Source organism: Apus apus, chromosome 23 (genome assembly GCF_020740795.1).
Source record: "Apus apus isolate bApuApu2 chromosome 23, bApuApu2.pri.cur, whole genome shotgun sequence".
NCBI lineage: Eukaryota > Metazoa > Chordata > Aves > Apodiformes > Apodidae > Apus > Apus apus.
In genome coordinates this window covers 1,141,284-1,162,209 of record NC_067304.1, presented here as the reverse complement: position 1 = coordinate 1,162,209, position 20,926 = coordinate 1,141,284, and the positions used below count along the sequence as shown (strand labels likewise).

At 57.3% G+C, this 20,926-nt stretch overlaps 2 protein-coding genes across 3 annotated transcripts; both read right to left on the bottom strand.

Moving 5' to 3' along the window:
- Positions 1-381: 381 nt before the first annotated feature.
- TNNI1 (troponin I1, slow skeletal type) lies at positions 382-7,896 on the bottom strand. Of its 2 annotated transcripts, XM_051639117.1 has the most exons (7): positions 7,715-7,896; positions 7,572-7,613; positions 6,836-6,967; positions 6,659-6,748; positions 6,044-6,220; positions 4,673-4,783; positions 3,605-4,035 (listed from the first exon to the last, which is right to left on the bottom strand). In XM_051639117.1, exons 3-6 carry the CDS (start codon positions 6,959-6,961, stop codon positions 4,676-4,678), a joined length of 501 nt encoding a protein of 166 aa, XP_051495077.1. In that variant the 5' UTR covers positions 6,962-6,967; positions 7,572-7,613; positions 7,715-7,896; the 3' UTR covers positions 3,605-4,035; positions 4,673-4,675. The 2 variants fall into 2 exon arrangements, with proteins under 2 accessions (XP_051495076.1, XP_051495077.1); XM_051639116.1 differs by lacking the exons at positions 3,605-4,035; positions 7,715-7,896 and adding an exon at positions 382-517 and having other exon boundaries at positions 7,572-7,607.
- An 11,378-nt stretch (positions 7,897-19,274) lies between these two features.
- On the bottom strand, positions 19,275-20,287 carry PHLDA3 (pleckstrin homology like domain family A member 3). The gene is made up of 2 exons (XM_051639118.1): positions 19,936-20,287; positions 19,275-19,549 (listed from the first exon to the last, which is right to left on the bottom strand). Exons 1-2 carry the CDS (start codon positions 20,285-20,287, stop codon positions 19,428-19,430), a joined length of 474 nt encoding a protein of 157 aa, XP_051495078.1. The 3' UTR covers positions 19,275-19,427.
- Between the last annotated feature and the right edge of the window lie 639 nt (positions 20,288-20,926).

Here is a 20,926-nt window from a genome sequence, read left to right as displayed (position 1 = left end):
CCAGGGCCTGCAGCCTGACCTTAACCCCTGTGCAGGGCAGGGTTCTGCTGTTGTCTTTGGAGGCCCTGGGATAAACTTGACCCTTTCCTACTCAGGGGTTGCCCATCACCATGAACTCTCCTCCCCTTCCCCTCTCTCCAGGCCCAGCCACCACCTCCAAATACACTCTGGGAAAGTTCTGGGCATAGCTCAGGTGTCTCAGCACAGCCCATTGGTGAGGAGGTCACAGAGCATCCTAGGAAAGGAACAGACCATTTTAAAACCAAAGAGGAGGGATGTTTTTGAAAGGCCACATCAGACCAAGCTCTCTGCATCTCCCTCATTGCAGTTTTGCCAGCACCTTGCCAGTAGAAAATCAACAGGTTGATTACTGGTTTTTATTAGTGTCCAATTTAAGCTGCAATTCCAGGCTTGCTTTGCTTTGCTTTGGGGGCTCTCAACTGCAACGGAGTAACCTGGAGGACAGCAGGGACAGGGCTCTGCTCAGCTCAAGCAGACAGGACTGGCTCATGCAGTTCTGCAAATAAATGCAATTTCATTAGCAATTGCTCCAGCATCCGCTTCTCTCCCGAAGAAGAGCCTTGCAAGTCCCTCATTTGGGCTGAATTTTCAGGCAAAAGGGGTTACTGTTGGGTTCACTTCTAATTCAGAGAGAGGAAATTGAGATTATTGTCACCTGGGAGGGAAGCAACAGTGGGACTGCTGAGCTGGCCTAGTGCAAGGGACACCAGGCACATCCTGGGATGAAAGGCTCCACCTGCCCCTTTTCCCAAGGGGAAAGCTGGCTCAGCTGGCCCAGAGCCACAGAAGCAGCTCCAGAGAGGAGGAGGAAGAGAAGACTTGGTCCCATTCCCCTGGTCCAACCAGGAGCGCCCCATGCTCTGAGCAGGCAGCTGCATTTTCTCCTCAAGATTCAAGCCCCATGAAGAGCTGGCAGGTTTTCCATGTTCCTAATAAAACTGAAATCCATAAAACTTTGCTCTCTGAAGACTGATCAATGCGATTTTCCACCAGAGGATGTGAAAGCAGGACCTGGTGGCTGGAGGGCATCATACTGTGAAAAAGCAGAACTTGCAAAGAGCTTTGGGGTTGGGTTTTTCTTCTCCCCCCCGACATGAGACAGCCCTGCAAAGCCACTCAGAGCCCCCAGTGGGTACACGTGGGCCCTGGGACCTTGCTGAGCACTGTCCAGCTGGTCCAACTGTGGCTGCAGAGCCGTGCTGGCCAACCCCAGGGTTTGCTCTGCTGCAGTTTCTGGTGTCTTGGTGCTCCAGATCCGACCATGAGCTGGGCACGGGCACAGTCTGGCTGCCCAGCACCCACCAGAGCCTGCTCCCACAGCACCCATCACAGCCTTTCATCTCACTATTATCCCTCCCTGCCCTACAAAGACCACCCCCCTCCTTGTTTTTTTAATTACCAAATTAACATAATTACAGTAAGCTCGGAGCAACTTTCTCGACCTGGACCTGGCTTGCCATCTTCTGCTTCTGCTCCAGCTCTGAAGTATGCTTTGTTCCCCTGAAACCTCTCTTGCCTTTTCCAGCTATACCAGTTGGTCAGGTAACAGTTATTATGTCTCCCTGCAGACCTTTCTTCCTCTGCCAGGATCACAGCCGAGTGTGTGAGTTCCCTCTGGGAACAGCACGATCCCAAGAGGCTGCCCGGGCACGGCTCCCACTCGGGCAGCAAGCTTGGAGGGGTGAGATGGTAGCAAAAACCCTTTGCCTCCAGTGCTGGGGCAGGCTGGGCAGTGGCAACACCCCAGGATCTCACCACACATCATCTCCAGTCACCTCTGAGAGCGGCCACTTGGGTTGGCCAAGATGAAGGGGGGAGGACAAGTGGGTGGTGAGTCCTGGCACTGCTGAGCTGCAGCTGCTCCAGCAAATCATGCTTGGAAAGGAAAAGAAAGGGGTGGGAAAGGCTCTGTGTGCTGAGCAACTGCTCTGCTCACTTAGGGGGTGGGCCTGCCCCAGGTAGCAAGATGCTGGTGGGATGGAGGGCCAGGTGGAAACACAAGGGCTGAGCACCTGCTCCTGCTCAGGGAGTGAGTGTTTTTTCCAGCCAACAGCCACCTCTGATCTAACCCTGGTTTTGGGAAGAGTTTTCATGTCGATTATTAAATTCCCTGTGAAGGAGCTGCTGGGTGTTGTGGCAGCCTGAGTGCTAATGACCAGGCTAGAAACTAGTGTTCCCTTCAGTCACCATCTGCCCCAAGCCTCTTTGCCCAGGGACAGAAACTAACAGCTCTGCTGGGTATCCCTGGATTGGCCAGAGGAGGGGATGTGATGCCCAGAGCAATCCAGCTGTCCTGAGGGCTTGGAGCCCAAACCCACCTCCCCATAGTGGCTCTCCTGGAATTGTTCTCCTGGCCTCTGAGCCACCCCAGTCTGCCACGAGTTCCTGCAAGAGCCAGCTGCATGGGGACATCTTCTTCTGTCCCTTTTTCTGGGAAGATTCAGCCTGTTGGAGACCATCCACTTTTTGGTGCCATCTCCTTCCACCTGCCTGGGGACCTGCACTTTGCTCCCAGTTTGCAGCATTTTCAGTGCTTTACCAGCTCACAACAGGGACAGGGGGGGCTGCAGAACACCCACCAGTGGCACAGGTTTGAAAGCACAGCTACCGGCATTCCTCTGGATATCCTGGGGACATAGACAAGGCACTGCTACCACCTCTAAGAGCAACCAGTGGGCCGTGAGCCTGAGCATCTCCTGCAGTCCAACCAGGAAGAAGACCCAATTTGGTGTGAATTCTCCCCGGGTCTCTCCTGCAGCCCTGCTCTGGGATGAGCTGACATATTCCCAGTCACTTGCACTCAACCAGATGCAGTTTCATAGATTCATTGAATAGTTTTGTTTGGAAAAGACCTTTAAGATCATCAGGTCCAACCATCAACCAAGCCCTGCCAACCCTGCCCCATGTCCCTCAGCACCATCTCCAGGGCCTGGAAACCCCTCCAGGGATGGGGACTCCACCCCTGCCGTGGGCAGCCTGGGCCAGGCCCTGACAACCCTTTCCAGGAAGAAATTGTTCCCAAGATCCAACCTAAGCCTCCCCTGGGCCACGTGAGGCCATTTCCTCTTCTTCTATGACTTGGATTTGACAGGGCTCAGCCCATCACACAAAGCTCTGAAGGCTTTTCTAAGCCAGAGGACAAGGAGGGATGGGGGAGCCAGCAGAATGTCATCTCCACACCAAGACCCAAATCTGGTTGCTTTGGGGGCTGGGGCAAGGTTGGAGCCCAGTGATGGCTGCTGTGGTGGGAAGGGAGGGGTGAGGACTGTGGCCCTGGCAGAGCTGGTGGGGCACTGGGGACAGCAGGGAGCAGCCTGGGGGCTGGAAGAGATGAGCCCAAAGCAAGTCTGATTCCAGGGCATGTTTCTGGCCTGAGTACCAACATGGGGACACTGCAGAGTGGCAGAAAAGGAATGGAGTGTCCTCCCCACGGGGCTGTGGACCAGCACCTGCCCCTGGGCCAATGGCCCCAGAGTGACGAGCCCACGTGCTGCCCAGGACACCATCCTTTAATGCACGTCTGGGTACATCTGTGCCCAGCAGGGTGGGGGGTGGGGAGCAGCAGTGGGAGGACCAGCAGTGGAAGGACCAGCTGTGGAAGGACCAGCAGTGGAAGGACCAGCTGTGGAAGGACCAGCAGCAGTGGGAGGACCAGCTGTGGAAGGACCAGCAGTGGAAGGACCAGCAGTGGAAGGACCAGCTATGGAAGGACCAGCAGCAGTGGGAGGACCAGCAGCAGTCGCCAGGGCCTCTACAGTGGTGGGACAGTGGGAGGGGAAGAGTGGCCAGTGGCCCCTTGGAGACAGCGTGGCCTGTGCAGGTGATACCAGGGAGATGCTGTGGGGGAGCAGGGGGGATGGCAGGGCTGAAGGAAGGAAGCTCAGGTCTCCTTCCCACAGTTGTCCGTGTGTTTCAGCTCAGCAGTGAATTCAGGGTAAGGGCACCAAGAGCACGGAGGGGCAGCGAGGGGCAGGGAGGCAGTGGGAGTGGGGGGAGCTCTTCTTCCTGATGCTCCTGTGGGAAAGAAACAGCAGTGGGGCAGAAGAGGAGTTTTTTTGACTGCTGAAATAACCCAAAATTTGTGACAACAGTGCCCATGGTGAGCATGGTGTGGGCAGCAGACCCCAGAGAGCTGGGGAGGATGAGCTGGAAGGAGGATAAATTATAAAAACATAGAATCATGGAATGGTTTGAGTTGGAAGGGACCTTAAAAACCACCTAGTTCCAACCCCCCTGTATGGGCAGGGACACCTCCCACCAGCCCAGGCTGCTCCAAGCCCCATCCAACCTGCTCTTCCACTTTTCATCCATCCCCCTCATCCCATCCCTCCCTGCCCTTGTCCCAAGCCCCTCCCCAGCTTTCCTGGAGCCCCTTCAGGCACTGGAAGGTGCTCTAAGGTCTCCCTGGAGCCTTCTCTTCTCCAGGCTGAACACCCCAACTCTCCCAGCCTGGCTCCAGAGCAGAGCTGCTCCAGCCCGTGGCAGGGGCTCCATGGTGGGGATGTCATCAGTGTGGGGTGGGAGATGGGGCATGTGATGCCTTTTTATATAAGGGTGGGGGGGGGGTCACTTCTGCTTTTGCCTGGCCCCAAGCACAGGTCAGGGACCCTGCAGGGAGCACAGGGCATGGCAGGAGGAGCTTGTTCCCTACCTCTCACTGGCCTGTGGGGGACTTGGCAGCATCAAACATCTTCTTTCTCCCCTCCATCCCTGACATGGCCTCCACGTTCTTGCGCCAGTCTCCCACTTCCACGGGGCGTTCCTGCCGGGAGGGACAGGGACAGGGGTTGCAATGGCCCTGCTCAGGGTGGCCTCATGCACGGAGCCCTCAGCCCCAGCCCACGGGCAGCACAGGGAAGGCAGCTCCTCTCCCTGGCAGCCAGTTCTGCCACGTGTTCCCAGCAAGGAAGATGACAAACAGCCACCTGATCTCCACAGGCAGGTCTGGATTCACGTGGATCCCCCCCAGCCTGGCTAAGTTGCATTAATGAACTAGAAGGCAAAACAATCCCAGAAAATTTCTTCAGGAGGAAGAAACCAGCACATGGAACTTACTCCAGATTTACACCAGCACAGCGGGGCAAAGCAAAAACCACTTTCTGCATAGACCTCCCAGCTCACATAAAACCCATGCCCACCTTCTCTGAGCTTTTGGAGCTGACTGGGATTGCTGGTGGGACAGGGAGCTGCTTCCAGACCAGAGAAGGGAGATGCCAGCAGCCCTGGGAGTGTGTCTGGGTGGCTGCTCTGCCAACCCACCAGCACTCAGAGGTTACAAGCCATGCCCCAAAACCAGCTCAAGAGAGCTAAAATAAACTCAGATCTATTCAGCACCAGTTGAGGACTATGAACACAGTTTTCCCTCCAAAGGACTGAAAATGTGCGACACTGGTACTAGGAGGGAAAAGTAATTGAAAACTGAGATTCTCATCCAGGCTGCTGAGCTGGGATCAAAGGGTAAAGCCCCTTCGGGGACAGGCCTTAGGAAAGTGGCACAAGTCCTGCCGTTGAGGTGCCTGCACAGCCCAACCAGGTTTGGGCATCACTCTCCATCTCTGGTGGTGTTGAGTCTTTCCCCTCTCACATCTCCACAAGGCTGGTGAGAACTGGGCTGTTTATCTCGGGCCAAGTTGGGCCTGCTGGGCTTGCTCTGCCTTATCTAATCTGGGTCTGGGAGGTCCCTGGGCACTTCCTGGGTGTGATTGCACCAGGCAGGAGCTCTGCTGTTTCCCTAGAAGATCAGAGACCAAACTCTCTGCAAGAGCAGCTCAACAGACGTGCCAAGGAGTCCAGATGAAAGACCCCCACGTGATCTGGGTGGGCATCATGGACACAACCCTAAATCTCACTTGTTATTGTCCACCAGCTACCTGGCCCAGTCAAACAGCTCCCACAAGGAGATGCCTCACAAGCGTGGCCAGGATTTAGCACAACCCCCACAGGCTTCACAGGGTACCCTGGGGAAGAGCAAGGGCATCCCACGGAGGTGTCTCCATCCCTGCTCTGTAGAAAAGACACCCACCTTCTCAGTGTCCTCCTTCTTGACAGACTTCAGGTTGGCCCTCAGATCCATGGATACCTTGTGCTTGGAGCCCAGCAGAGCCCTCAGCATGGCATCGGCGGAGACGCGGACCCGCCGCAGGGGAGGCCTCTTGAACTTCCCTCTGAGATCAAGGACCTTGATCTTCAGATCTTTAATCTGCAGGTTGAGGAAAGGAAGAGGAGTGGGAGGTCCTGGCACGGCTGCCCTGCACAAAAAAAGCTCCTGCCTGAAGCAGGAGTCTCTGCCAACACCAAGGCCCGGAGGGGTCTGTCCCTCTTCTGCAGCCTGAGGATCACCTTCACCAAGGGACTGTCCACCTGGACACAGAGTTGTTATTGCCTTGTCCCAGCCTGGTGGGTACCTGGCAGCAGCACCAGGAGAAGGAGCTCTCTGGCTCTCAGGCACACCAGGGATGACCAGGAGCATGGGAAGGGTGCCTGTAGACCCAGTCTGAGCTCCCTGAGGCAGGGATGAACCTGGTGCTGAGTGATGCCTTGCAGGGTAAAGACCAGCTCTTAGATAACCTTGGTGCATGTCCCACATCCATGCTCAGCTCAGTCCATGGCTGGAGGCCTCAGCCCACCCTGCCCCTACCTCCCGAGTGTTGTGGTTGCATTTCGCTTCGATGTCGTATCTCTCTTCATCCACAATTTCAACCTTCTCATGCAGCTCCCTGCACAGGTCCTGGGGGCCAAGCACAACAGGAGAACAGTGAGTGATGTCCCTCCACGCTCCCAAGGAGCTCTCTCCACCCTTGGCCCTGAGCAATACCTGAAGCTGGCTCAAGGAGAGCCCACTGGTGTGCAGTGGCGTGATCCTCTCCGACAGGTATCGTTCCTTCTCTGCCTGCTTGTCCACAATCTCCTGATCCCACTCCTCCTTTGCTTTTGCCAGCATCAAACTCTACAGGCACAAGCAAATGGCAGAAGTGTGAACAAACAGGCTCCTCTGCTCCCCCTGAGCCCCTCAGGCAAGATCTGTGGGATGGGGCAGTCCTGTCTGCCTCCCAGGCCTCCTCCCTGCTCTAGTTGTCCTTCCCAAATCACCCTGTTGCTGCAACACACATCAAAAACTCCCTGCACCTTTTTTGTGGTGACCCTGAAGGCATGGGAAAAGCAGGGCTAGAGGTACCACGGGGCTGGGGTGGTCCTGATGGATGCTGGTGTCAGCACTTTCCCTGCGTGAGTTTGTTCTGCTGTGGGACCAAACGAGCCCCAGAGCTCAGGCTGCAGAGCTGCTGGTGCACAAACACCCAGCCTGTGGCTTCAGGGCTGGAGGTGCTGGAGTCTCTCCCCACTCAGTGAAGTGGAGGTTTGTTTGTAGCATGGCCCACAAAGCCCACATGAGTGAGGAGTCTGGGGAAGACCAGAGGTGGGAATGGGAGCTGCTCCCCAAGGCCCAGACTTCTAACTTTCCTCCTCGCTGTCCCACCAACCACACACTTCAGCTCCACCTCCTCTTCCCCTACAAGACAAACCCCAGGGAGTTTCCAGCCCTCAGGACTCACCTTCAACAAGAGTTTGCGTGAGGCCGTGATCTTGGATTTTCTCTAGGGGAAAGGGGAAAAAAGAAAACCAAACCCCTTTGAAAAGAAACTCACAACAAATGCAGAGCAGCATCAAGGTGGCTCCCGAAAGGAAAGGCACTTACCTCCCTGCAGGCAGGCGTGGGGCCAGGAAGGAGCAGCAGGGAACAAGAGAAGAGAACAGTGAACAGAGGTGACAAGCAGGGAAAGCACCTCGTGTCACTGCAGGTGGTTTCCTTATTTCTGTACCTGATAGTTGCCACCTGCAAGTTGGCGGGGGCTGTGGTGATGGTGCTGTCTGGGAACCCAGTGGGAGCTCAGGGCCAGTGCTCAGAAAGGCAAAATGCCACTCAGGTGTGGCAGAGGGGCTGTCTTGGTCCCCACTGTGCCAGCCCCAGCTCGGTCCTGGTGGATCAGGGCACAGCACCCCCGTTCCTCTGCTCCCTGTGCAGCCAGGGCTGCCAGGCAGGGTGCTGGGGTCCTGCCCAGGTTTGCAGGGCCAGGCCATGGCCAGAGCATTGCTCCATGAAAGCCTTGCAGGAAGGTTCTTCCCTTCTGCTCATGCTGGGGAACATGTTTTATCTGCACCATGTGCTACAAAGAGCCTGACAGCAAAGCCAGTGGTGCTGCCCACCTCGGATCCCTGTTTTGGGATCAAGGACAGCTCTGTGGTTTGAGCTGGGATGTGGAAATCCCTGACAATTTTTATTCACAGGCGGCTTTTCAAGGGGAGCGGCACAGAGGCCTGGGGCACCAGCTGCTCTCCCAGATGAAACCCTCCAAAAAAGGACAAGCTCAGCCTGCACCAGCAGCCCTGCAAGCCTGCCTGAGTTCAGGGAGCATGTGGATGATGCTCTCAGGCACGTGGGGTGATTCTTGGGGTGCCCTACGCAGGGACAGGAGTTGGACTCGATGATCCTGACGGGTCCCTTCCTAATCAGCATCTTCTGTGATTCTAGGACTGTGACCAGTGAAAGCCAAGGGACCCTGGTGCTACTCACGGCTCGGGCATGGCGGCCGCGCCTCTGGGCCTGCAAAACACACATTAGAATAAATTAAAAATAAATGAATAAGAAGGAAAGGAGCTGAAACAAAGGAGCAAACCCCGAATGCAGCCAAACGCGGAAGGCAGCAGCTCCTGAGGGCGGGTGCTGCCCCGCGCTGGGCACAGGGAATGGCTGGGCAGCCTCCCCGTCCCGCTGGGAAAGCCCGAGGCCGCCCAACCTCCTGGCTGCGGGGAAACCTTCCTTGGGCCAGCTCCAACCTGCCTCCCGCCCGTCCTGCGGGGCTCGGTCTCCTGCTCCCCAGGGGCTTTCCCAAGCACCGAGCTGCTGCAGCGCCCAGCCCGGCTCGGGGCGAGGGGCTGGAGACCAGCCTGCCTGGCAGGTTCAAGAGAAACGGGCACCCCGGAACCCCCTGTGCTGGGAGTCCTGTCCTGCAGCTCCCCCCGGGCAACCATGGGGGTGATGGAGCCAAAACCCATCCGGGGAGCAAGAGGGCGATGGGCAGCAAGTCAAGGCCCAGCGGATTCCTCCAGCAGCCACGTCCCTGGTGAAATACTCAGGCTTCATATTTGAAATGTTCGCAGTAATCCAATGCCCTGGCAGCTGCTCCCAAAGGCAGCTTCCACCTTCCCCTCCTCTGCCTCCAACACTTCCCTCTCTTGCCAAGAAGTTGGGGCACCGTGTAAGCCTGAAAAATGTGTGGTAAAAAGCCAATCGGTCGTGGGGAGTTATTTTCTCTCTTTCCCACCAAGAGGAACAAACTGATGTATTTCAGAAAGAAACAGCAGTTTCCAGTGGTGGGTTTAGTCCTTTTCCTTAGGACTGAAATCAGAAAGCTGGGATTTTTTTTCACCTTGATCTCTTTGCATTCCCCCTAAAGCTGGAAATTGTTTTAAACCCCAAAGTTTCCTGCTGGGAGAAAGAAAATGGAACAATGAAGGTCTCAAACAGCTGCTTCCAGCTTGCATGGAGCCTGTGTCAGGGAGGTCTCAGTGCAACCTCCTGGCTCCATCTGCATGTCCCTGTCCCCTCCCTGTGCCCTGTGCTGCCCAGCCAGAGCCATGGTCTGAAGGAACTGAAATCTGGGGGGGGGAAATGCCATAAAATCCCAGCAGGAATAATTTCTCCCAGAGCCTTCCAGATCCCTGAAATTACAAGGAAAAAACCCCAAGAACAGGAATCATTTTCTCCCAAAAGCCACATCAGTTTGATGCAGCCAGAGCTGCCCCTTTCATGCCTTTTTGGAGGTTTTTGGTGATAAGACAAATGTCCCAGAGGACATGCAGAGGATGAGGCTCCTCCTGCCTGACACTGGTGCACTGAGTGGGTCAGGTCTCAGCTGCTCCCCACAGTTTGTCCTGGGGAAGGCAGAAAAGCCTTTGGCTCCCTGGAGGGGAGGTGGGGCTGGGCAAAGCTTCTCAGCATCTCCAGCCTTCCCTGTCGGAGCAAAGCCTCATGTCCCTAGAAGGTGGGACCCACACCTCAGGCTGATGACCTCTACCAAGGTCAATCAGCTTTTAAGGCCAGATAGTTCTGCCTGGACTTCCTGCAGGAGAGCCAGGACTTGGCTGTGCTGGTGAGACATTCCCAGGAATCTTGTGCAGGGACTTTTGGGCTCCAGCTGGATCTGAAGCATCCCCAAGAGACTGATGGAGAGAAGAGGATCTGGACAAGCTAATTCTGCATGCCCTCAGCCAATAAAAGTTTAAAAAGCTTATTAAACCATTAGATAATGGAAATCCTTAAAGGAAATAAGCCTTTGAATTTAAACACTGTCAATCCTGACATACTTCCCCATCCCAGGGGACAAGGTTGATACCACCAGCACTGGCCCAGCCACCACGGTGCTGCACACACGCTTCTCCCACCCTCAGACCTCACCTCCCTGCCCACACCAGTGACCCTGAGCAGCCAGGTTAGGACACAGGGGCAAATGCTCCCTAAAGCATTCCCTGCTTGCCAGTTTTCAGAAAAAAACAGAGCAAATCCCAGCTCCGAAGCTTGGCTGGGTACTTTGGTGGAGTTTCTCTCCATCGCAGTCTCACTAATCCTCTCTCCGAGAGCAAAGATGTCTCAGCACCCTCAGCCAGGGGGAGAAATTTGGACAAATGCAGGTGCTGGGAGTTCACCAGGTGCCAGCACTGGTGTTCTGATGCCCGTGTGCCCACCAGCCCAAGCCAGGAGCCAAGGGCAGGGGGGGCCCAGGAGGCAGAGCCTTACCTTGAGCTGTGCGGGAGGGAGGTGATGCCTGGTCTCCGGAGCAGCGGGCTCTGCCGGGGCTGGCGGCTGGGGTGGGAGGATGAAACCCCAGCCTGGCTGCAAGTGGTCAGTAAAAATAGCACAAATCCCCTCTGGTGCTGCAGGGACATGTTTGCTGGAGCCCTGGAGCCCCAGGACATGTCACACACACCTGAGCACCATCCTGAACATGGGGCCACGCACACGCATCACCCACACATGTTACTGCACCCTGGTTTCCCTGCAACCCTGACTTTTTGCACCCTTGTTTTCCTGCACCCTTGTTTTCCTGCACCCTTGTTTTCCTGCACCCCTGTTTTCCTGCATCCATGAATCCTGGAACTGTTTGCATGGGAATCACCTCGTCTTGGCCAGCCCCAGGTCAAGCTGACCCTGCTGCACTGGGAGTGCTGTGACAACGGGGTGTACCCCTCATGGTACATCTGCCTTCCTCCTCTCCCTCCTCCTCCTCTTCCAGATGCTGGAAAAACCCTGAGTCTGCAGGGAAGGAGAAACCCTGAGCCCAAACACTGCAGTGCTTTTTCTTTGCAGAAAATCTCCTGCATTCATTTTTCTTTCTTTCTTTTTTTTTTTTTTTCTTTCTTTTTTTTTTTTTTTTTTTTTTTTTCCTCTGAGAAGGCTTCTGAAGGAGCCATGAAGGGGGTGTGAGCAGCTTGGAGAGCTGCTGTGGTGTTGACCCCCAGGCAGGATGGTACAAGCACACAGTGAAGTCCCCATGGGAGCACTGGAGCCCCTAGAGCTGCCCAAGCAGGAGGGTAACCCCCTCCCCAGGCCAGGGCTCATTGCTGGGGGGCAAAGGGGTGACACAGACCAGGTGGGGTTACAGACTGAGGGACCCAGGATGGGGCAGTCCCCTCCCTGGGGAACAGGATGGTCCAGAACCATCCACACAGCACAGCTGGCTGGGATGCTTGAGCAACTTTCAGCTCCTCAAAAACCCTGATGTTTTTCCCATGAAGTTCCCAAAGAGCAGCAAAAAAGCTGCAGCCTCTCCCCCTGCACCCCACATCCTCTCAGAGGGAGGATTTGCATGGCAGAGGTCCACAGGGCCAGGGGACACCTGTTCCTGGGATATTTTTAGGGGCAAGTTTAGGAGCAAACAATTCCCAGCCTGGCTGGGACAATGCTGGGTATTTTAATCCTGGGGCTGTTCTGGTTGCACACAGCTGCTCGGTGCCAGGGTGGGGAGCAGAGGCATCCCCCCCGTCCTGCAGAGCAGGGATGCTCAACCATCTTCCCCAGCTCCTTTCCCTGGCCTGGACACCAGGGCAGAAGGATTCACCCCAGGCTGGTATGAGGTGGGTGATGGAGCCGGTGACAATGGCAGGGGCAGAGCCACCTCTGTCTGACCTGCTAGTCAAGTCCCAGCAAGACCAGGAGAAACCCCCCAGTGCCCACCTTCCTTGGGGGCCCTCCAAGGACCTTTCCCAGCTCCAAGCACCAGTGCAGCAGATCTGCTCCCAGCTGCTGCCACAGGGGGTTTATAGCAGCCCTGGCAGAACTTTATAAGGCAGCAGCCCCCGCGGGGCCAGGCCCCCAGCATCTTCCCTCCCACCTGCCTGGGGATTGTTTGCAGAGCACAGAGGAGCCAAAATTAGCTGGTGACAAAGGCACCACATTCCCCACTGCCCTGTCCCAGGACCCCACCACGGGGCTGCTCCAGATGCCATTGGCTCCAGTCTCAGGTTTCCTCATTTGCTGGGACCTGGGGTGAGGAGGAGGAGGAGAAGGAGGAGGAAAGGGCAGGCAAGGGATGGGGTAGTGGGACCCCTGGATGTGGGGCTTCAGTGTTTGTTTCAAAGCCCCAGGGTTGTCATGGGGGGGGCAGGAGCAGAAAGACTGGTGGGAACAAAAGTGGGAGGAGGAGCAGCTGAGGGAGCTGGAGAACAGGAGGCTGAGGGGAGACCTGCTGGCTCTGCAGCTGCCTGAGAGGAGGTTGGAGCCAGGGGGGTCGGGCTCTGCTCCCCAGGAACAAGGGATAGAACAAGAGGAAATGGCCTCAAGTTGCTCAGGGGAGGTTTAGGTTGGATCTTGGGAACAATTTCTTCCTGGCAAGGGTTGTCAGGCACTGGCCCAGGCTGCCCAGGGCAGGGGGGGAGTCCCCATCCCTGGAGGGGTTTCCAAGCCCTGGAGATGTGGTGCTGAGGGACATGGGTCAGTGGTGGCCTTGGCAGGGCTGGGTTAATGGTTGGACCTGATGATCAGAAAGATCTTTTCCAAGCAAAGTGATTCTCTGATTCTAAAACTAGGATGTTCCCATCCCTCTTCTCGAGCTGACATGAGGACATTTTGTGTCTCCATCTCAGGTTCACAAAACACAGTGAGCAGCCTCAAAATGAGGGGTTGTTTTATTAGATTGTGGGCACCTCTCTGAGCTGCTGGCAGGTAGGAAGGGGACAGACTGGAAATCTGTGGGGTAGAAAAGTGCTGGGGCCAAATTCAAAGCAAAATAATATCCCTCCATTCCTGGGAGCCTCTGACACAAGCAACTTGTTCCCCAGGGTCTGCCATCAAGGGGCTGGATGCCAAGAAAAAATTCCCAGAGGCCTGCATGGTTTCTCCCTCCCTCTGGACATAGTGAGTCCCTGGAGGTTGTTGGTGCTTCCTCATCATCGTCCATCAGCCCCACAAGCATGGCTGGGGCCACCACATCTGCCCTCCTGCAGCAATGTGCCCTGGCTCCTTAGGATGGTGGGTACCAAATCCTGGTATCTGACCCTTGTGAGCAGTTTGGTGAAGCCTGTTTCCCTGGAGAAGCAGCCCTGCAGTGGTGCTGGAGGGATCTTTTTCCCTCCTCAAGGCCCTGGAGCCACCCCACCATCCTGTCCTTGCCCTCTTCCAAGCACCATCCTTGTTTTGTCACCCTCGCTGGCATTCACAAAGACAACGGGCTTCTCAGGGCATCCAGGACAGACTTAGAAATAACAGCTGAGCCTCTGTTGTCCTTTGGGACCTCTCCCTCCACACAAATCCATCCCACCCCTTAGCTGCCACACTCAGAGCCAGCCCCAAATGCCAGGTCATATGGCAGGAGCCCACCAGCTGCCTCTGCTTTCTCACCAGGCTGGGATGGAGGATGCCCCCCAGACCCACCAAGGGGTGGGAGGAGGTTTTGCCCCTGTGGAACAGCTCAGAGACACAGGGACATTGAGGTCACCTCCTGGAAGCAAAGTGTTGGCAAGGCTGCAGGATTACAGTGTCATGAAGTGTCGTGATCCTGCAGATGATCTGGCAGATCAGCCCTCACGAGCTGCCCAAAGGGATCCAGCTAGTCCCAGCTGCTCAGTCCATGTGAGACAGCAGAAGGTGACAGCATCCTGGGGATGCTCTCCAACAACAAACACTTTCTGTAGCCCTGCAAAGGATTTCCTCAACCTGCTGCAACTGTGAGTCCTGTCAAATGCAGGTGATGCCCTGAGTTATCAAAGTGGACCTGGGAGTGGGGACAGCTGTGGAGATGGAAAGTGGACCAGTACCTGGATGATCATCACAGCCCAACCTGAGAACCAGTGAAACCCCAGGCCAGACCCCTAACATGCCCTGTGGGGCTGAGAGACCTCACCCAGCACAGGTCTCTGTCCTGCTGATCTTCACCCCATTGCATCAGCTCCACCAAGACACCCACATGTCCCACCACCCTCATCCATTTGAGATCTTCTGGTCCATGTACTGGATTCCTAGGGAGAAGAGCTGCTCCTGCAGAGCAGAACCTCTGACTCTGGGAACCCCTATGTGGCTGTACACCATCTTGTATGTGGTTCAGCTGGAGATGGTGCCTGTGTTCAGCATCTTCATCCATGGGCTCAAGACTCCCTCTTCCCAGCTGGCATGGCTGCAGGCAGTAAATCCATGTGGAAGCAGCTGCTGAGCTGGACCCAAAACCAGGACAATTTACACAAAATGCGAGAAATACTCCTAGAAAGCCTGAAGGTTCTGAGAAGACTTGAAATGTTTGCAGAAGGTGCCACAGCTGAGGAAGGTCCCTCAGAGCAAAGAGGTTCTTTACAAACAGCACTTGCTCCCTGCCTCCTGCCGTTGGCACACAGAAAAACCAGGAGGAACTCCCTGCGTTGGAATGGAGCTGAGCCACCCCCTGAAGACTTCAAGCTTTCTGTGGTTTTGCCAAGTGACACATGAAACCTTCCCAATGTTGACCTTGCTGACCCTGATAAGGAAGAGGAGGAAATTGTGTGAAGGGGCTGACACCTGGGTTTCCGTGTCCTCAGAACTGACCAGTTTTCAGCCGGAGGCAAAATATTTCGGGGGCGGGGGGGTAGAGACTATTTCAAATAATCCAAACTTTCCAGCCCAGGCAGGTCCCAGGCCCTCCCATCTGTCTCTGAGACACTCGATGTATCTCAGCACTGCCTGGCTGGGCCACCCCCGCCAGCAGGGCAGCTGGGGCCTCCTGCTCCAGGCCAGTGGGTGAGGGATGGGGCTGGTGTGCTGGTGTGCTGCCTCCTGCAGCCCCAGCAGCTCCTGGCCACTATTTCTGTTGCTCCCTGTGGTGCCAGATGGGGTGTTGGGACCCTTCCCTCAGCTCCACCGCTGGGTGATGCTCCCAACCTCACTCCACTGCATCCTCCACCTCCTGGGACACCCTCTTCAAGACAACATCAGGACACTGAGGATGGGGAATTAACACATGCAAACCCTGCAATCCATGCCTGCATCCCCCTCAGCATCCCAAGCTCTAGGTTTTGGGTGGCAGGATTTCTTCCTATACTCAAACTCAAGAGGACTTTATTGGAGATGGCCAAAGCTGCCCCAGTGGTGGTGTGGATGTCCTGGCTGGCTGCTTCCATGGAGTGTGACCATGCAGCTGCAGTGGGCACAAGGCAACTCTCCAGCCTGGCATTGCCTGGGACAGGTTCTAGATTCCAAAACAGAATTCAGTGAATTAGGATTTCTAATTATCACTGAAATTATTTTAGGAGCATCTGCAGGAAGCCAGACACTTGACCCAATGCTAATAATAATAATAATAATAAAAAATACTGCCTGATTACAACTTCAATTTTCTTCCCATTTTTATCTGAGGAAAAACCACTCTCAAACTACACTGATGCTTCCAGGAGAAGCCAGACACTGCCAGCCTCTCTCCAGGGCACACGGTGCTGGAGGACATACAGACCTGCCAGAAGTGTTGGCACCTTCATGCTGCAAACCCTGTCTGGGCAGCGTGACCTTCATCAGCCGCCAGGGGGTCCAGCAGCCCCAGACTGACCCCAAAGCCAGAGCTGGGCACTGGGATTCCATCAGGTGGGAAAAAGGGCCCTGAAAGTCCTCCTGCCACCTCCCCTACACCTGACTTCTCCTTCATGGTGGTGCATGAAGGGTGCCAGCCCCAGCACCCATGGGTGTTGGCAGAGCCCCTGGCCCCAGGGGGGAGGCCCAGGGCAGCCCCCCAGAGGAGCCCCAGCACTGGAGCATCCCCCGAGCAGCGTGGGGAGGATCGGTGGAGCAGGAGCCCCTTGGGGCTGGGAGCAGCACAGCTGGATTTTCAGGCTCCTGCCTTTCAACTTGGGCAGCTCCAGGGCACCTTGCTCCATTTTGGGGCTCAGCCCCAGTTCTGTTCAGTGTCCCTAGCTTGGGGGTCCCCAGACGGCAACCCCTCCTTGCAGTGGGAACTGATGTGCTGGAGTGGGGGGCTACCAGCCCCTGCCATGCCTCAGTTTCCCAACCTCCAGGGGCATTAGGAACCCTTCCCATCCTCTCTCTGCTTTTCAGGCTGGCTGGGAGTGCCCTGTGAGCTCCCTAACTCTGCAAATAATCACCTGGAGAAGACAAGGCTCTGGGGAGACCTTTGCATGGCCTTTCAGTGCTTACAGGGGGCCTGTAAGAAAGATGGGAACAGACTTCTTAGCAAGGCCTGTAGCAATAAGACGAGAGGTTATGGTTTTATACTGAAAGAGAGGAAATTTAGACTAGATATTAGGAAGAAATTCTTTTACACTGAAGGTGGTAAAATACTGGCCCAGGTTTTCCGGAGAGGTGGTAGATGCCCCATCCCTGGAAACATTCAAGGTCAGGTTGGACGGGGCGTGGAGCAACGTGGCCTAGTTGAAGATGTCCTGTCTCACTGCAGGGAGTTGGACCAGCTGAGTTTTAAAGGTCCCTTCCAACCCAAACCACTCTGACTCTATGATTCTAACTAAAAACACCTTGGCAGTGCTTTGCCTCTTGCAGTGCTCCCAGGGCCCTTCTGCCCCCGAGCTGCCCTCACCCCTCAAACCCAGCTGCTCTCCAAGCCCCTGCCTGCAGGGCCTCTTCCTTTGGGTAAAATAACCCTTTGACCCAAATTCCCCATCAAAGCTGAGCCCCACCTGGTCAGTGCTGGGCTGCCACCTGGTTACTGCTGACAGGGGATGCTCCTGCCACCAGCCCAGCCCTGCTCTGCCACCTGGCTGAATCTTGTGGCTGTTTATTTTCTTTTCAGTCCCTGGGTGACCCTTTCCTCTGCATGAGAAATTCAGCCCTCGTGGGCAGCGTGTGAAGCCCTCCTGCCTCCCTCCTGCCTCAGCTCTCACCCCCTGCTCCCAGGAGCAGGCTGTGAACCCACCCACTGAGGGTGGATCTGGCAGATTTGGGGTTCTGTGCAGAAGAAACTCCCAAACCTGGAGGGTACATGGTACAGGCAGGGGCTCTGGCTGCCTGTTGGGTGTAGAGTGATGCGGAGCTCGGGATGGGGACCAAAAACCTTGGCTTTCTCCATGGCCAGACCTAAAACACCAACTGTGCTATTTGCTCTTTCTGTCCCTCTCCCTCTCCCAAGCACCTAAATTTCTCCCCACCCTGCATGTCCACAGCCAGGGCTGGTGCTCACACACACCATTTTCTTCCCCAGCTCCTTGCTGGCACTTGGAAAACAGAAAGTATCTATTGAGTGAGAGTGCAGAAAAGCAGGGAGTCAGACTGCCCAGAACTGCTCAGAATTCAGAAGACTTCAGGAAACCTCTCGCACGAGGTGCTCCCCACCCCTGGGTGCTGTTCCCACAGGCTTGGGGTGCTTGCAGGGCTGTGAATGAGCCCCATGCAATCCCCTGGCTCCAGGAGCTGGGGATTTATGAGAAACCCCAGGATGTAGATCCTTGCCATGAAAATGCTGTGGGAGCACCTGCCAGCACCTGCCAGCACCTTTCTCCAAGCACTAACCACCCCATTCCCTCCCAAAGTGAGAACGGGGACATGGTCGGGGGGAGGCTGCTCCATGCAGAGCTCTGTGCCTAGAGCATCTCCCTATGGGCAGGGGACCAGGTCACACCATCCCTGGACCCAGCGTGTTTTGGTCCCTGTGTCCCTGCCACGGCACAGGGACGGTGCAGAGCTCTGTTTGTGCAGGGTTTGGGCCCAGCTTCATTGGCACCCCCCCAGTTTGCACCCCCCCACACACACTTTGTCTCCACTCACAAGAAGGGGGCCCCAGCAAACAAAGCTCTGAGGACTGGGGGTACCCAAGCAGGCTTCCTTGGGTGGAAAACCACCAAAACATATTCCCAAGCTGCTCAGGCCCAGCCAGCAGGACCCTGTCCCTGCACGGTGGCTTTGCCACTGTCCCTCCCCAGAGCCACCCGGAGCTGCCCTGGCACAGGGACAGGACATGGTGGGGTCTGGTGGAGGGGCCGGGGTCCCACGCTCCCCCATTCCCACACAGCCAGGAGATCTCCAGGAGGATCTGCTGTTGCCTCCAGCCGCGGCGCTGGGACTCAGGCTCCAGCTTGTGCAGCCGGGGTGGCTGGAGGCGCCGGTGTCTGCGCTGCCTGTCGGGGCAGAGCCGCCTGTCCCGGGTCACCTGCCCACAAACCACCGTGGGAATCCCCGGGGACACGGGTGACCACAGAGGCTCGGGGTGGCAGTGAGGGGCTTTGGAGCCCAACCATGGGGTGCCCGAACATTTTGGAGGGAGGCAACGACCAGCAAAGCTCTGGGCAGGATTTGTGCTCTCCCCCACCTTCTGGGGCCCCACAAATCAAAGCAACACCAGAGTAAGCAGCAGAAGGTCCTGTTTGGGGACACTTTTGGTACAGGGAATTGGGGTTCTATTGCCTTCCCCAGCATCCCCCATTAGTCCAAGGACAGCCTGGGGCAGGATGGTGCCCAGCAGCATGGCAGGGTCACCATACCATCTGGGTACAGTGCCCAGAGGGTCCCTGCTGCTGCAGCAGCTCTCCAGTCCCATCTCAAGGTGGGGGCTCAGGGTGAGCCATGCAACCCCCCCACAGCCGTCTGTCCCAGTGTCACCAGCAGTCGGGCAGAGCTCAAGGGCACGCTGCTTCCTCCTGGCTTAACCTTGCCATCCCATCCCCTGTCCAGCAGGAGGGGTCTGGGGGTCCCCACCAGTCCACCGAGGTCCCGACCACATCAACTGAAGGATGATGAGTCCCCAGGCAGGGATGTCACCCCCTGCCATGTCCAGAGCCCCAGGTGGTGGCCCTGACTGTGTTCTTTGCCCCATCGTGCCAAGGCAATGTGGCTCCTGCAGTCCCTCTGTCCTGTCCCAGAATTTGAGGCCAGCACCTGCACTGGCCACCCCGGGGCCACTGTCCCTGTCCCCAGGTCACAGCCAGTGGTGGCCTCACTTGCCTGCTGGGATCCCGTTCTCCCCAGCACCCATGGAGCCGAGGGCCATCTCCATCCTGCTCTTGGGATGCTGTGTGTCCATGGGCTGTCTCACTGGGGCTGCCTCGAACTGCACCACTGTGGAGAGAAGGCAGTTGTCACCCCCCTGGCTGGTGCTGGGACAAGGAGCAGAATGTGGCCCCAAGGGAGGCTGGGGAGAGCAGCCAGACACCATCCTCCCCCCAGCCCACGTGTGAGATGGCAAAGAGCCACATAACCCTCAGGCCACCCCAGAGAGGGGGAGGGGGTGAGAAAGTCCCTTTCCAGGGAGGTGAAAGCCCCAGCGGAGCCCAGCCAGCGGCGAGGGACATGGGACCACCCCACCGCAGACCCCCCCCATCCGTGGGACCCCCCTCCGTGATTCCCACTGGGAAGCTGAACCACTCAGGGATGGGACCCAGTGGCTGGAGCCTCCTCCCCCGGGGGGTCCCCCCACCCCGCGGCGCGGCCGGGGGGGCCGGTACCTGCTCGGCAGCTGTGGCGGGCGCGGACCAGCTGGATGGCCTGCTGGTTCTTGAAGCGCACCAGCCCCATGGTGATGGCCGCGTTCCAGCCCGGGTCCTCCTGGGCGCAGCGGAAGTCGATCTCGTGGCTGTCGTCCATCACCACCGTGAAGTAGATGTGCCTCTCCTTCCACTCCACGCACTCCACCGCCTTCATGCGGGCGAAGCTCAGCTCCTTGCGCCGCGAGCCCTTGGGCTCGAAGAGCTGCAGCCCCTTCTCCGTCAGCAGGCACCGCTTCTTCTTCCAGAGCTGCAGCAGCCCCCCGCTCCGCTTCTCCAGCACCCCCTCCCTCAGCACCTTCTCAGGGGTCATCGTGGCTCCTCACCCCGCCCCCCCCCCCAACCGGAGACCCTCAGCACCTCGTGTCTGCGCAGCCGCGCATCACCCACCGGGGGGTTTCCAGCCCCTCCGCGCTCCCCGGGCTCGGGGACCCCCGCGCTGCCCGGGGGGGACCCGCCAGCCCGCGCCGGCCGCTCAGAGGGGGCGGGCGGGGGGGGACCCCATGGCCGCAGCCCCGCAGCCGGGCTCTGCTCCGCGCCGCGTGTGGGATCCCAGCGGCGCCCCGGGAGCTGTCGCTGCACGCCCGGCCGCTCTCCCGCTCGCATTCCTGCCCGCCTCGCCCGGCCCCTCCTGCGCCCCGGCACCTGCACGCCCGGGAGGAGCCCGGCCGGGCCCGGGCGGCCCCGCTGCACCCGGAGCTGCTCTCGGGGTGCCCGCAGGCAGGAGCTGCCCCGGGGGGCTTGTGTCAACAGGCAGGGTGTGGGCAGGGGGCTGCACGGCAGCGGTGCTGGGGCAGGGCTGGGAAACAGCTGCGTGGCAGCCCAGGCACGGGGCGCAGTGCCAGATGTTGTGTGTGCAGTGCCTGCTGTGACAGGGTGCAGTGCCAGATGTTGTGTGTGCAGTGCCTGCTGTGACAGGGTGCAGTGCCAGATGTTGTGTGTGCAGTGCCAG